We start from the raw sequence: 14,765 nt of genomic DNA, 5'->3' as shown, positions 1-14,765 counted from the left end.
CTGGCTCGCAAGCCCCTCCTGGGTTTGCCTTACCCCTTCTTTTCTCCATTTATGGTACTGGCTTGCAAGCCCCTCCTGGGTTTGCCTCGCCCCTTCTTTTCTCTGTTCGGGTACTGGCTCGCAAGCCCCTCCTAGGTTTGCCTCGCCCCTTCTTTTCTCTATTTCGGGTACTGGCTCGCAAGCCCCTCCTGGGTTTGCCTCGCCCCTTCTTTTCTCTATTCGGGTACTGGCTCGCAAGCCCCTCCTGGGTTTGCCTCGCCCCTTCTTTTCTCTTTTCGGGTACTGGCTCGCAAGCCCCTCCTGGGTTTGCCTCGCCCTTTTCTCTATTTCGGATACTGGCTCGCAAGCCCCTCCTGGCTTTGCCTCACCCCTTCTTTTCTCTATTTAGGTACTGGCTCGCAAGCCCCTCCTGGGTTTGCCTCGCCCCTTCTTTTCTCTATTTGGGTACTGGCTCGCAAGCCCCTCCTGGGTTTGCCTCGCCCTTTCTTTTCTCTATTCGGGTACTGGCTCGCAAGCCCCTCTTGGGTTTGCCTTACCCCTTCTTTTCTCCATTTAGGGTACTGGCTTGCAAGCCCCTCCTGGGTTTGCCTCGCCCCTTCTTTTCTCTGTTCGGGTACTGGCTCGCAAGCCCCTCCTAGGTTTGCCTCGCCCCTTCTTTTCTCTATTTCGGGTACTGGCTCGCAAGCCCCTCCTGGGTTTGCCTCGCCCCTTCTTTTCTCTATTCGGGTACTGGCTCGCAAGCCCCTCCTTGGTTTGCCTCGCCCCTTCTTTTCTCTATTCGGGTACTGGCTCGCAAGTCCCTCCTGGGTTTGCCTCACCCCCTCTTTTCTCTATTCGGGTACTGGCTTACAACCCGTGCCAGGGACATCACGTAGGGGTCTCCAGGAGTCGCAGCTCCAACCCCTCAGGTCTCCCTTGCTAGCCCTCAGGTCTCCCTTGCTAGCCCTGTGGTCTCCCCTGCTACCCCTAAAAAATGAACCTCTTTTTTTGTTCTTTTTTTTTTTTTAATGGAAGCTTCTGGGCTGTGGCCAGCGCCATGTGGCTCTTTGTTTCTGGTGTGGCTGGCTTTCTTGTTCAGGGCTCTTTAAAAAAACAGGGTTTTTTACAAGTGTAACTCTTTGAGCAGTGACCCTACATAAGAAAGAATGGGAATAACAAATAACGTGTCTTTCTGGAATTCTATAAAATAATTGCTAGACTCATTAAAGGTTTATTTCAGGCACACTTCAGGGGGTGAGTCACTGATTTAGTCTGTTCTTAAATACATCAGCTCAGACTTTCATCCTTCTGAGGTGGAAAAATGAGTGCTAACACAGGTTGGGTGATATTGTGTGCAAATTTGTTCTATATAAATCACTAAAGCGTAAGTGCTATATAATAACACACCATTATCATTTGGCCTTGGACGTCTACTTGCATTCACAGTAAATTGGTAATATTTGGTAATACGGGCCTGTACACACTGATCTTAACGATACAAATCGTGATCCATTCTTGTATGAAATGTATATCACATTGTAGTGATATTGTAACCATATGTTTTGTAGTGCACTTAGGAACAATGCTATGTGATGCCACTTCCTGGTTTGTGAAGGGGTGAAATTTTGTGTTCCATCACTTCCCATGATGTCACTTCAGGGTGGGGTCAAATGTCATCAGAGGTCAAGGGCCGTGTGTTTGCACTTCGCTACCCCTGGCATGTTGGTGAAATGACATCCCTGGCACCTGCTGGGTTTGCTTCTGGCCTTTCCTCTCTATTTCAGGTGCTGGCTTATAAGCCCCTCCTGCATTTGCTTCAGCCCTCCCGACTCCCTTTCTCTCACGTTTAAATATCACCACTTTCTTCTCCTCTGTGAGGACCACCTTTTCTCTCTCCCGCTGCCCCTTCTGCGGGTTCTTTCTCTGTCAGACTCCTCGCCAGACTTCAAAATCTCGTATGCGCGGCTCCTCTGCTACAATCTCTCTTTTCCAACCTTCTCCAGACAGAAGCTGCCTGCTCCTATCAACTCCCACACTATAGGGGGCAGCACTGCTACCACACTAGATAGGGCAACACCACTCCCACACTAGACGGTCAGCACCACTCCCACACTAGACGGTCAGCACCACTCCCACACTAGACTAGGCAGCACCACTCCCACACTAGACAGGGCAGCACCACTCCCACACTAGATGGGGCAGCACCACGGCCACTGCCCCTAATTGGAATTAGGGCTGATAGCCTGCAGCTGTGAGCTTAAAGGCTGTGAGAGTTGGGATTGGTCGTCTCTCTCACTTTCTGCTATTCAGATTGAGGCTTGGAGGGTTGGGCTGACGCTATAAAAACCTTGGGGGCCATTTTTAGATTCTGTATACAGGGAGACGCTGAGGGGGCAGTTTGTGTGATAGGCCGCAGGCAAGTGGGCTACGAACTCTCTAGCAGGGATATGTTTCCCCAGGGTCTCCCTGGTTTTGAAAGGTCTCCCTATGATTTCTGGCCCCTTGGAGGTAGACTTTAATGTCCTTGATCCGTCCGAGTTTTCTAATTGGGGAAAGGGGGAATTGTGGGAGAGGTAGTTCCTCTGAAGGTGATTTGTCTGCTCGGTTTAGATCTTTGAGTCCTGTGACCGGCTTTCTGCCATCTTGCCTGTCTTCAGTGAAAGGACTCTGTTTTGTTTTTTTCTCTGTAACCCCCAATTCTGCTTCCCAAATCCATTTCGAGTTTTGCATTGGTTTCTCAGGGGCATTGTGGGAATTGTATTTTTCCAGTACTGGGTTATCTGAGTGCCTGGTACCCTGCGTCCTTTGACTTAGGGCGATTAGATGGTGGTCCTGGAGGGTGACTTGGTCACACGTGCAGTGCGTAGCGTAGAATAAACCTAGAACATGGAGAGGCCTGGTGGAAGCCATGCTTTCCTCTGATCATTCTTCCATCCTCCTGCACTTTTCCCTTTATTGATACACCCCTCAGTCCTGGGTATTGCTACATTATGGAGCCTAGTAGTGATATTACCTGTGGGGTGAAGGTGGGGTATTGGTTCTACCCATCTCTTGGATCAGGTCTGACTGCCTCCATTTTGTTTTACAGAGTTCTTTATCGATGGGCTTGGGTCCTTGCTGGTGGGTTCCTGCCGAGATGTTACCATCGATCATCAGAGAAAGGATCAAGCGCAGGACCCGGCTCGTGCTGACAAGATGGCGAAATATAACTCCTACCGGTCCAACACACAGGACCAAGTCACTTTCAAATTACAGCTGCACTACTTCAAAAACAGACTGAAATGCTACACGAAGCGATAGGCACGCCTTCTGACTGGCATCACCCGGTTACTGGATCATGCCAGGCTAGCACTCCTTTCACCGCTTGATCCCTCAGGCCGCACTGAGGTCTATATAAATCCTCTGGTGGGTTGCCCCCATACTCTAATGGTTCTATCCTTCCCCTGGTCAATCCTGCTCTTCATAGTCCCCTCCTTCCCATGGTCAATCCTGCTCTTCATAGTCCCCTCCTTCCCATGGTCAATCCTGCTCTTCATAGTCCTATTCTTCCCCTGGTCAATCCTGCTCTGCATAGTCCTATTCTTCCCATGGTCAATCCTGCTCTTCATAGTCCCCTCCTTCCCATGGTCAATCCTGCTCTGCATAGTCCACTCCTTCCCATGATCAATCCTGCTCTTCATAGTCCCCTCCTTCCCATGGTCAATCCTGCTCTTCATAGTCCTCTCCTTCCCATGGTCAATCCTGCTCTTCATAGTCCTCTCCTTCCCATGATCAATCCTGCTCTTCATAGTCCTCTCCTTCCCATGGTCAATCCTGCTCTTCATAGTCCCCTCCTTCCCATGGTCAATCCTACTCTTCATAGTCCTCTCCTTCCCATGGTCAATCCTGCTCTTCATAGTCCTCTCCTTCCCATGATCAATCCTGCTCTTTATAGTCCTCTCCTTCCCATGGTCAATCCTGCTCTTCATAGTCCACTCCTTCCCATGATCAATCCTGCTCTGCATAGTCCTATTCTTCCCCTGATCAATCCTGCTCGTTATAGTCCGTTCCATAGTTGCATGACGCGCTGTGCAGAGTAGTCCCTATCATCAGACTACCCTTGAGACAAAATGCCTCTGTGTTCCTCAAAACATCTCCCACTGGTTGCAGTACTCAGGAAAAGTCTGCTTTGCACTTATGCTTTCACCCATATGTATGGAGAAGAAAGGCTTGTCCACGTGACTGTGTGCCTGAACCATCACCGTAACCCTTTATGTGGAGCGCCTTTTCCATGCCTTACATTGATTGGACCACCCGACTGCACACCACTGCTCTGTATCCAAGCACTAGATGCCCCCCCTCTGTAAAGACCTTGGTCCATAGCCCTATCCCAATGGATCTGTGCACTGCCGTCCTCCTCCCACCCAGAGCAGTCTACACTCTCTAGTTGGCATCTGGAGCTAGCAGCACTACTCTCTCCAAGCAGGGATGGCACATCTCCATGTAGTAGAGTGCTGCAGACCTCCCCCTCATCTATAGTTCTCCCAGTCTTGAGCTCTCTTGGCAAAGCACTTTCATGATTACCAGCTCTCACCGAGGAGCTTGCTCAATGGAGGACCAAGGAATGCTGCGTCGCTCCTTCTGCAGAAAGCTTCATTTGGAGCTAGTTTCAGGCAGGAGGGTGGCTGACTTTCTTCCACATCAAGTCACAGTGCGCGGACGCTGCACATCTCAACCCACCGAAGATGATTCTGATGGCTACTCTACAGAAGCCAAGAGCATTCAAGGAGGTCTGCATTATGGAACCTAAGCCATAGAACCTGGTGTGAGCAGAAGGACACCTCACAACCGCACTACAGACTCTCGCGACACAGCATAGTCCATGACAGAATGGTGGTACAGAATTCCCCCAAACAGACTTATCTGTGGAACCCAGCCTGGTTCCATGGAGCTCATGCCTTGGACTTCTCTTCCTGGTGGTCACAGGTCTTTTTGTGGCCACCGTCATCGTACATGATCACAGGTCTTTTTGTGGCTGCCATCGTGGCACATAGTCGCAGGTCTTTTTGTGGCCACCGTCATCATACATGGTCACAGGTATTTTTCTGGCCACCATCGTGGCACCTGATCACAGGTTTTTTTTTTTTAGTCATCGTACATGATCACAGGTCTTTTTGTGGCCACCATCATGACAATGGTCGCAGGTCTTTTTGTGGCCACCGTCATCGTACATGATCACAGGTCTTTTTGTGGCCACCATCGTGGCACATGGTTGCAGGTCTTTTTGTGGCCACCGTCATCGTAAATGATCACAGATCTTTTTGTGGCCACCATCGTGACAATGGTCGCAGGTCTTTTTGTGGCCACCGTCATCGTACATGATCACAGGTCTTTTTGTGGCCACCATCGTGACAATGGTTGCAGGTCTTTTTGTGGCCACCGTCATCGTACATGATCACAGGTCTTTTTGTGGCCATCATCGTGGCACATGGTCGCAGGTCTTTTTTGTAGTCATCGTACATGATCACAGGTCTTTTTGTGGCCACCATCGTGGCACCTGATCACAGGTCTTTTTTGTAGTCATCGTACATGATCACAGGTCTTTTTGTGGCCACCATCGTGGCACATGGTCGCAGGTCTTTTTTGTAGTCATCGTACATGATCACAGGTCTTTTTGTGGCCACCATCGTGGCACATGGTCGCAGGTCTTTTTTGTAGTCATCGTACATGATCACAGGTCTTTTTGTGGCCACCATCGTGGCACATGGTCGCAGGTCTTTTTGTGGCCACCGTCATCGTAAATGATCACAGGTCTTTTTGTGGCCACCATCGTGACAATGGTCACAGGTCTTTTTGTGGCCACCGTCATCGTACATGATCACAGGTCTTTTTGTGGCCACCATTGTGACAATGGTTGCAGGTCTTTTTGTGGCCACCGTCATCGTACATGATCACAGGTCTTTTTGTGGCCACCATCGTGGCACCTGATCACAGGTTTTTTTTGTAGTCATCGTACATGATCACAGATCTTTTTGTGGCCACCATCGTGACAATGGTTTCAGGTCTTTTTGTGGCCACCGTCATCGTACATGATCACAGGTCTTTTTGTGGCCACCATCGTGGCACATGGTCGCAGGTCTTTTTGTGGCCACCGTCATCGTACATGATCACAGGTCTTTTTGTGGCCCCATCGTGGCACATGATTTGTTGCACATGTCCTTGAAGTCTGTGTTTTGGTCAAGATAATGCAGTATAATCATTTTGAAATATTGTAAAAGTAATATATTGAATAAAGATCGCATGCGGGGCTTGCCCTCAATCAAACTTTCCTTTCAAAGTTGATGGCTTGCATTAAATGACTTAAGTGACATGTTGTGAACATTCCTGTTGTCGCCCTGAAATACAACCATGTTTTTGAAATTTCTTGATGCGTAGAGATCAAGAGGTAATGTCAAAGGTCAGAAGGCCTGTGTTCCTTGGCAGGTGCTGCAGCGAGTTATGTGTGTGTGTTTTTCAATAGCATCAAGGTAGGTAATAATAACAAGTTCTTACGGCGCTTAGAAGTGTGACCATTGCAACGTGAAGCACTATATAACAGTTGGATTTTAATTATTAAAGTGGGGGTGATCTGCTGCTATGACTGCGGGGTGAACATGGTAACTCGGGGCCCTCCTGGGTTGACTTACACTTGCCACATGCTGGCCACTACTTACTCATTGTTATCATCTGTGCCAAGTAGAATTGGGGGACCCAGGGACCGCGCTAACTCGGGGCCTCAGCTGCACGCTTCCTGGCATTGTCCATCATCACTAAAGTAGAATTGGGGGACCCAGGGACCATGCTAACTCGGAGCCTCTGCTGCACGCTTCCTGGCATTAGCCATCATCACTAAAGTACAATAGGGGGACCCAGGGACCACGCTAACTCGGGGCCTCTGCTGCACGCTTCCTGGCATCAGCCATCATCACTAAAGTAGAATTGGGGGACCCAGGGACCACGCCAGCTCGGGGCCTCTGCTGGACCTTCCTGGCATTAGCCATCATCACTAAAGTAGAATTGGGGGCCCAGGGACCACGCTAACTCGTGGCCTCTGCTGGACGCTTCCTGGCATTAGCCACCATCACTAAAGTAGAATTGGGGGACACAGGGACCACGCTAACTCGGGGCCTCAGCTGCACGCTTCCTGGCATCAGCCATCATCACTAAAGTAGAATTGGGGGACCTAGGGACCACGCTAACTCGGGGCCTCAGCTGCACGCTTCCTGGCATCAGCCATCATCACTAAAGTAGAAATGGGGGACCCAGGGACCATGCTAACTCGGGGCCTCAGCTGGACGCTTCCTGGCCTTAGCCATCATCACTAAAGTAGAATTGGGGGACCGAGGGACCACGCTAACTCGGGGCCTCTGCTGCACGCTTCCTGGCATTATCCATCATCACTAAAGTAGAATTGGGGGACCCAGGGACCACTCTAACTCGGGGCCTCAGCTGCACTCTTCCTGGACGCTTCCTGGCATTAACATTCATCACTAAAGTAGAATTGGAGGACCCAGGGACCACGCTAACTCGTGGCCTCAACCTGGACCTTCCTGGCATTAACCATCATCACTAAAGTAGAATTGGGGGACCCAGGGACCACGCTAACTCGGGGCCTCAGCTGGACGCTTCCTGGCCTTAGCCATCATCACTAAAGTAGAATTGGGGGACCGAGGGACCACGCTAAATCAGGGCCTCTGCTGCACTCTTCCCGGCATTAACCATCATCACTAAAGTAGAATTGGGGGACACAGGGACCACGCTAACTCGGGGCCTCAGCTGCACGCTTCCTGGCATCAGCCATCATCACTAAAGTAGAATTGGGGGACCTAGGGACCACGCTAACTCGGGGCCTCAGCTGCACGCTTCCTGGCATCAGCCATCATCACTAAAGTAGAATTGGGGGACCCAGGGACCACACTAACTCGGGGCTTATGCTGGACCTTCCTGGCATTAACCATCATCACTAAAGTAGAATTGGGGGACTCAGGGACCACGCTAACTCGGGGCCTGTACCTGGACCTTCCTGGCATTAGCCATAATCACTAAAGTAGAATTGGGGGCCCAGGGACCATGCTAACTCGGGGCCTCAGCTGGACGCTTCCTGGCCTTAGCCATCATCACTAAAGTAGAATTGGGGGACCGAGGGACCACGCTAACTCGGGGCCTCTGCTGCACGCTTCCTGGCATTAACCATCATCACTAAAGTAGAATTGGGGGACCCAGGGACCACTCTAACTCGGGGCCTCAGCTGCACTCTTCCTGGCATTAACATTCATCACTAAAGTAGAATTGGAGGACCCAGGGACCACGCTAACTCGTGGCCTCAACCTGGACCTTCCTGGCATTAACCATCATCACTAAAGTAGAATTGGGGGACCCAGGGACCACGCTAACTCGGGGCCTCAGCTGGACGCTTCCTGGCCTTAGCCATCATCACTAAAGTAGAATTGGGGGACCGAGGGACCACGCTAAATCAGGGCCTCTGCTGCACTCTTCCCGGCATTAACCATCATCACTAAAGTAGAATTTGGGGGACCCAGGGACCACGCTAACTCTGGGCCTCTGCTGCATGCTTCCTAGCATTAACATTCATCACTAAAGTAGAATGGGGGAACCCAGGGACCACGCTAACTCGTGGCCTCAACCTGGACCTTCCTGGCATTAACCATCATCACTAAAGTAGAATTGGGGGACCCAGGGACCACGCTAACTCGGGGCCTCTGCGCACACTTCCTGGCATTAACCATCATCACTAAAGTAGAATTGGGGGACCCAGGGACCACGCTAACTTGGGGCCTCAGCTGCACACTTCCTGGCATTAACATTCATCACTAAAGTAGAATTGGGGGACCCAGGGACCACGCTAACTCGTGGCCTCAACCTGGACCTTCCTGGCATTAACCATCATCACTAAAGTAGAATTGGGGGACCCAGGAACCATGCTAATCGGGGCCTCTGCTGGACGCTTCCTGGCCTTAGCCATCATCACTAAAGTAGAATTGGGAGACCCAGGGACCACGCTAACTCGGGGCCTCAGCTGCACGCTTCCTGGCATTAGCCATCATCACTAAAGTAGAATTGGGAGACCCAGGGACCACGCTAACTCGGGGCCTCAGCTGCACGCTTCCTGGCATTAGCCATCATCACTAAAGTAGAATTGGGGGACCCAGGGACCACGCTAACTCGTGGCCTCCACCTGGATGCTTCCTGGCATTAACCATCATCACTAAAGTAGAATTGGGGGACCCAGGGACCACGTTAACTCGGGGGCTCTGCTGCACGCTTCCTGGCATTAACCATCATCACTAAAGTAGAATTGGGGGACACAGGGACCACGCTAACTCTGGGCCTCTGCTGGATGCTTCCTGGCTTTAACCATCATCACTAAAGTAGAATTGAGAGACCCAGGGACCACGCTAACTAGGGGCCTCAGCTGCACGCTTCCTCGCATTAACATTCATCACTAAAGTAGAATTGGGGGACCCAGGAACGACGCTAACTCGGGGCCTCAGCTGCACGCTTCCTGGCATTAACCATCATCACTAAAGTAGAATTGGGGGACCCAGGGACCATGCTAACTCGAGGCCTCTGCTGGACGCCTCCTGGCATTAGCCATCATCACTAAAGTAGAATTGGGGGACCCAGGGACCACGCTAACTCGGGGCCTCTGCTGGATGCTTCCTGGCATTAGCCATCATCACTAAAGTAGAATTGGGGGACCCAGGGACCACGCTAACTCGGGGCCTCTGCTGGACGCTTCCTGGCATTAACCATCATCTCTAAAGTAGAATTGGGGGACCCAGGGACCACGCTAACTCGGGGCCTCTGCTGGACGCTTCCTGGCATTAACCATCATCACTAAAGTAGAATTGGGGGACCCAGGGACCACGCTAACTCTGGGCCTCTGCTGGACGCTTCCTGGCATTAACCATCATCACTAAAGTAGAATTGGGGGACTCAGGGACCACGCTAACTCGGGGCCTCAGCTGCACGCTTCGTGGCCTTAGCCATCATCACTAAAGTAGAATTGGGGGACCCAGGGACCACGCTAACTCGGGGCCTCTGCTGGACGCTTCCTGGCATTAGCCATAATCACTAAAGTAGAATTGGGGGGCCCAGGGACCACGCTAACTCGGGGCCTCAGCTGCACGCTTCCTGGCATTAGCTATCATCACTAAAGTAGAATTGGGGGACCCAGGGACCACGCTAACTCGTGGCCTCTGCTGCACGCTTCCTGGCATTAGCCATCATCACTAAAGTAGAATTGGGGGAACCAGGGAAGACACTAACTCGGGGCCTCTGCTGAACGCTTCCTGGCATTAGCCATCATCACTAAAGTAGAATTGGGGGACCCAGGGACCACGCTAACTCTGGGCCTCAGCTGCACGCTTCCTGGCATTAACCATCATCACTAAAGTAGAATTGGGAGACCAAGGGACCACGCTAACTCGTGGCCACCACCTGGATGCTTCCTGGCATTAGCCATCATCACTAAAGTAGATTTGGGAGACCTAGGTACCACGCTAACTCATGGCCTCCACCTGGATGCTTCCTGGCATTAACCATCATCACTAAAGTAGAATTGGGAGACCCAGGGACCACACTAACTCGTGGCCTCCACCTGGACCTTCCTGGCATTAGCCATCATCACTAAAGTAGAATTGGGAGACCCAGGGACCACACTAACTGGTGGCCTCCACCTGGACCTTCCTGGCATTAACCATCATCACTAAAGTAGAATTGGGGGACCCAGGGACCACGCTAACTCGTGGCCTCCACCTGGACCATCCTGGCATTAGCCATCATCACTAAAGTATAATTGGGGGACCCAGGGACCACGCTAACTCGGGGCCTCAACCTGGACCTTCCTGGCATTAACCATCATCACTAAAGTAGAATTGTGGGACCAAGGGACCACGCTAACTCGGGGCCTCAGCTGCACGCTTCCTGGCATTAGCCATCATCACTAAAGTAGAATTGGGGGGCCCAGGGACCACGCTAATTCGGGGCCTCTGCTGGACGCTTCCTGGCATTAACATTCATCACTGAAGTAGAATTGGGGGACCCAGGGACCACGCTAACTCTGGGCCTCTGCTGGACGCTTCCTGGCATTAGCCATCATCACTAAAGTAGAATTGGGGGACCCAGGGACCACGCTAACTCGGGGCCTCTGCTGGACGCTTCCTGGCATTAGCCATCATCACTAAAGTAGAATTGGGGGGCCCAGGGACCACGCTAACTCGGGGCCTCTGCTGGACGCTTCCTGGCATTCGCCATCATCACTAAAGTAGAATTGGGGGACCCAGGGACCACGCTAACTCGGGGCCTCCACGTGGACCATCCTGGCATTAGCCATCATCACTAAAGTAGATTTGGGAGACCCAGGTACCACGCTAACTCATGGCCTCCACCTGGATGCTTCCTGGCATTAACCATCATCACTAAAGTAGAATTGGGAGACCCAGGGACCACACTAACTCGTGGCCTCCACCTGGACCTTCCTGGCATTAGCCATCATCACTAAAGTATAATTGGGGGACCCAGGGACCACGCTAACTCGGGGCCTCAACCTGGACCTTCCTGGCATTAACCATCATCACTAAAGTAGAATTGGGGGACCCAGGGACCACGCTAACTCGGGGCCTCAGCTGCACGCTTCCTGGCATTAGCCATCATCACTAAAGTAGAATTGGGGGACCCAGGGACCACGCTAACTCGGGGCCTCTGCTGGACGCTTCCTGGCATTAACATTCATCACTAAAGTAGAATTTGGGGACCCAGGGACCACGCTAACTCGGGGCCTCTGCTGGACGCTTCCTGGCATTAACATTCATCACTAAAGTAGAATTGGGGGCCCCAGGGACCACGCTAACTCTGGGCCTCTGCTGGACGCTTCCTGGCATTAGCCATTATCACTAAAGTAGAATTGGGGGACCCAGGGACCACGCTAACTCGGGGCCTCTGCTGGACGCTTCCTGGCATTAGCCATCATCACTAAAGTAGAATTGGGGGGCCCAGGGACCACGCTAACTCGGGGCCTCTGCTGGACGCTTCCTGGTATTCGCCATCATCACTAAAGTAGAATTGGGGGACCCAGGGACCACGCTAACTCGGGGCCTCCACGTGGACCATCCTGGCATTAGCCATCATCACTAAAGTAGAATTGGGAGACCCAAGGACCACGCTAACTCGTGGCCTCCACCTGGATACTTCCTGGCATTAACCATCATCACTAAAGTAGAATTGGGGGACCACGCTAACCCATGGCCTCCACGTGGACTATCCTGGCATTAGCCATCATCACTAAAGTAGAATTGGTAGACCCAGGGACCACGCTAACTCGTGGCCTCCACCTGGAACTTCCTGGCATTAGCCATCATCACTAAACTGGGGGAACCAGGGACCACGCTAACTCGGGGCCTCCACCTTGACGCTTCCTGGCATTAACCATCATCACTAAAGTAGATTTGGGGGACCCGGGGACCACGCTAACTCGGGGCCTCACTGCACGCTTCCTGGCATTAGCCATCATCACTAAAGTAGAATTGGGGGACCCAGGGACCACGCTAACTCAGGGCCTCCACCTTGACGCTTACTGGCATTAACCATCATCACTAAAGTAGATTTGGGGGACCCAGGGACCACGCTAACTCGGAGCCTCTGCTGCACGCTTCCTGGCATTAGCCATCATCACTAAAGTACAATTGGGGGACCCAGGGACCACGCTAACTCGGGGCCTCTGCTGCACGCTTCCTGGCATCAGCCATCATCACTAAAGTAGAATTGGGGGACCCAGGGACCACGCTAGCTCGGGGCCTCTGCTGGACCTTCCTGGCATTAGCCATCATCACTAAAGTAGAATTGGGGGACACAGGGACCACGCTAACTCGGGGCCTCAGCTGCACGCTTCCTGGCATCAGCCATCATCACTAAAGTAGAATTGGGGGACCTAGGGACCACGCTAACTCGGGGCCTCAGCTGCACGCTTCCTGGCATCAGCCATCATCACTAAAGTAGAATTGGGGGACCCAGGGACCACACTAACTCGGGGCTTATGCTGGACCTTCCTGGCATTAACCATCATCACTAAAGTAGAATTGGGGGACCCAGGGACCACGCTAACTCGGGGCCTGTACCTGGACCTTCCTGGCATTAGCCATGATCACTAAAGTAGAATTGGGGGCCCAGGGACCATGCTAACTCGGGGCCTCAGCTGGACGCTTCCTGGCCTTAGCCATCATCACTAAAGTAGAATTGGGGGACCGAGGGACCACGCTAAATCAGGGCCTCTGCTGCACTCTTCCCGGCATTAACCATCATCACTAAAGTAGAATTTGGGGGACCCAGGGACCACGCTAACTCTGGGCCTCTGCTGCATGCTTCCTGGCATTAACATTCATCACTAAAGTAGAATTGGGGGACCCAGGGACCACGCTAACTCGTGGCCTCAACCTGGACCTTCCTGGCATTAACCATCATCACTAAAGTAGAATTGGGGGACCCAGGGACCACGCTAACTTGGGGCCTCTGCTGCACACTTCCTGGCATTAACCATCATCACTAAAGTAGAATTGGGGGACCCAGGGACCACGCTAACTTGGGGCCTCAGCTGCACACTTCCTGGCATTAACATTCATCACTAAAGTAGAATTGGGGGACCCAGGGACCGCGCTAACTCGTGGCCTCAACCTGGACCTTCCTGGCATTAACCATCATCACAAAAGTAGAATTGGGGGACCCAGGAACCATGCTAATCGGGGCCTCTGCTGGACGCTTCCTGGCCTTAGCCATCATCACTAAAGTAGAATTGGGAGACCCAGGGACCACGCTAACTCCGGGCCTCAGCTGCACGCTTCCTGGCATTAGCCATCATCACTAAAGTAGAATTGGGGGACCCAGGGACCACGCTAACTCGGGGCCTCAGCTGGACGCTTCCTGGCATTAACATTCATCACTAAAGTAGAATTGGGGGACCCAGGGACCACGCTAACTCGGGGCCTCTGCTGCACGCTTCCTGGCATTAACCATCATCACTAAAGTAGAATTGGGGGACCCAGGGACCACGCTAACTCGTGGCCTCCACCTGGATGCTTCCTGGCATTAACCATCATCACTAAAGTAGAATTGGGGGACCCAGGGACCACGCTAACTCGGGGCCTCTGCTGCACGCTTCCTGGCATTAACCATCATCACTAAAGTAGAATTGGGGGACACAGGGACCACGCTAACTCGGGGCCTCAGCTGCACGCTTCCTGGCATTAACATTCATCACTAAAGTAGAATTGGGGGACCCAGGGACCACGCTAACTCTGGGCCTCTGCTGGATGCTTCCTGGCTTTAACCATCATCACTAAAGTAGAATTGAGAGACCCAGGGACCACGCTAACTAGGGGCCTCAGCTGCACGCTTCCTCGCATTAACATTCATCACTAAAGTAGAATTGGGGGACCCAGGAACGACGCTAACTCGGGGCCTCAGCTGCACGTTTCCTGGCATTAACCATCATCACTAAAGTAGAATTGGGGGACCCAGGGACCACGCTAACTCGAGGCCTCTGCTGGACGCCTCCTGGCATTAGCCATCATCACTAAAGTAGAATTGGGGGACCCAGGGACCACGCTAACTCGGGGCCTCTGCTGGATGCTTCCTGGCATTAGCCATCATCACTAAAGTAGAATTGGGGGACCCAGGGACCACGCTAACTCGGGGCCTCTGCTGGACGCTTCCTGGCATTAACCATCATCACTAAAGTAGAATTGGGGGACCCA

General features: G+C 52.2%; 1 protein-coding gene across 1 annotated transcript in view; it reads left to right on the top strand.

The window, feature by feature from the left end:
• B4GALNT2 (beta-1,4-N-acetyl-galactosaminyltransferase 2 (SID blood group)) overlaps positions 1-6,267 on the top strand; it is a 297,045-nt gene extending 290,778 nt beyond the window's left edge. The window contains exon 11 of the mRNA XM_069605292.1: positions 3,068-6,267. Within this exon, the coding sequence (XP_069461393.1) occupies positions 3,068-3,279 (212 nt within the window). The 3' untranslated portion in view covers positions 3,280-6,267. The remainder of the gene's footprint in view (positions 1-3,067) is intronic.
• The last annotated feature ends 8,498 nt before the right edge of the window (positions 6,268-14,765 follow it).

The sequence above is a fragment of the Ambystoma mexicanum genome, chromosome 4p (assembly GCF_040938575.1).
Source record: "Ambystoma mexicanum isolate Mex_15411 chromosome 4p, UKY_AmexF1_1, whole genome shotgun sequence".
NCBI classification, from domain to species: domain Eukaryota; kingdom Metazoa; phylum Chordata; class Amphibia; order Caudata; family Ambystomatidae; genus Ambystoma; species Ambystoma mexicanum.
This window is presented reverse-complemented; position numbering and strand designations above follow the sequence as displayed.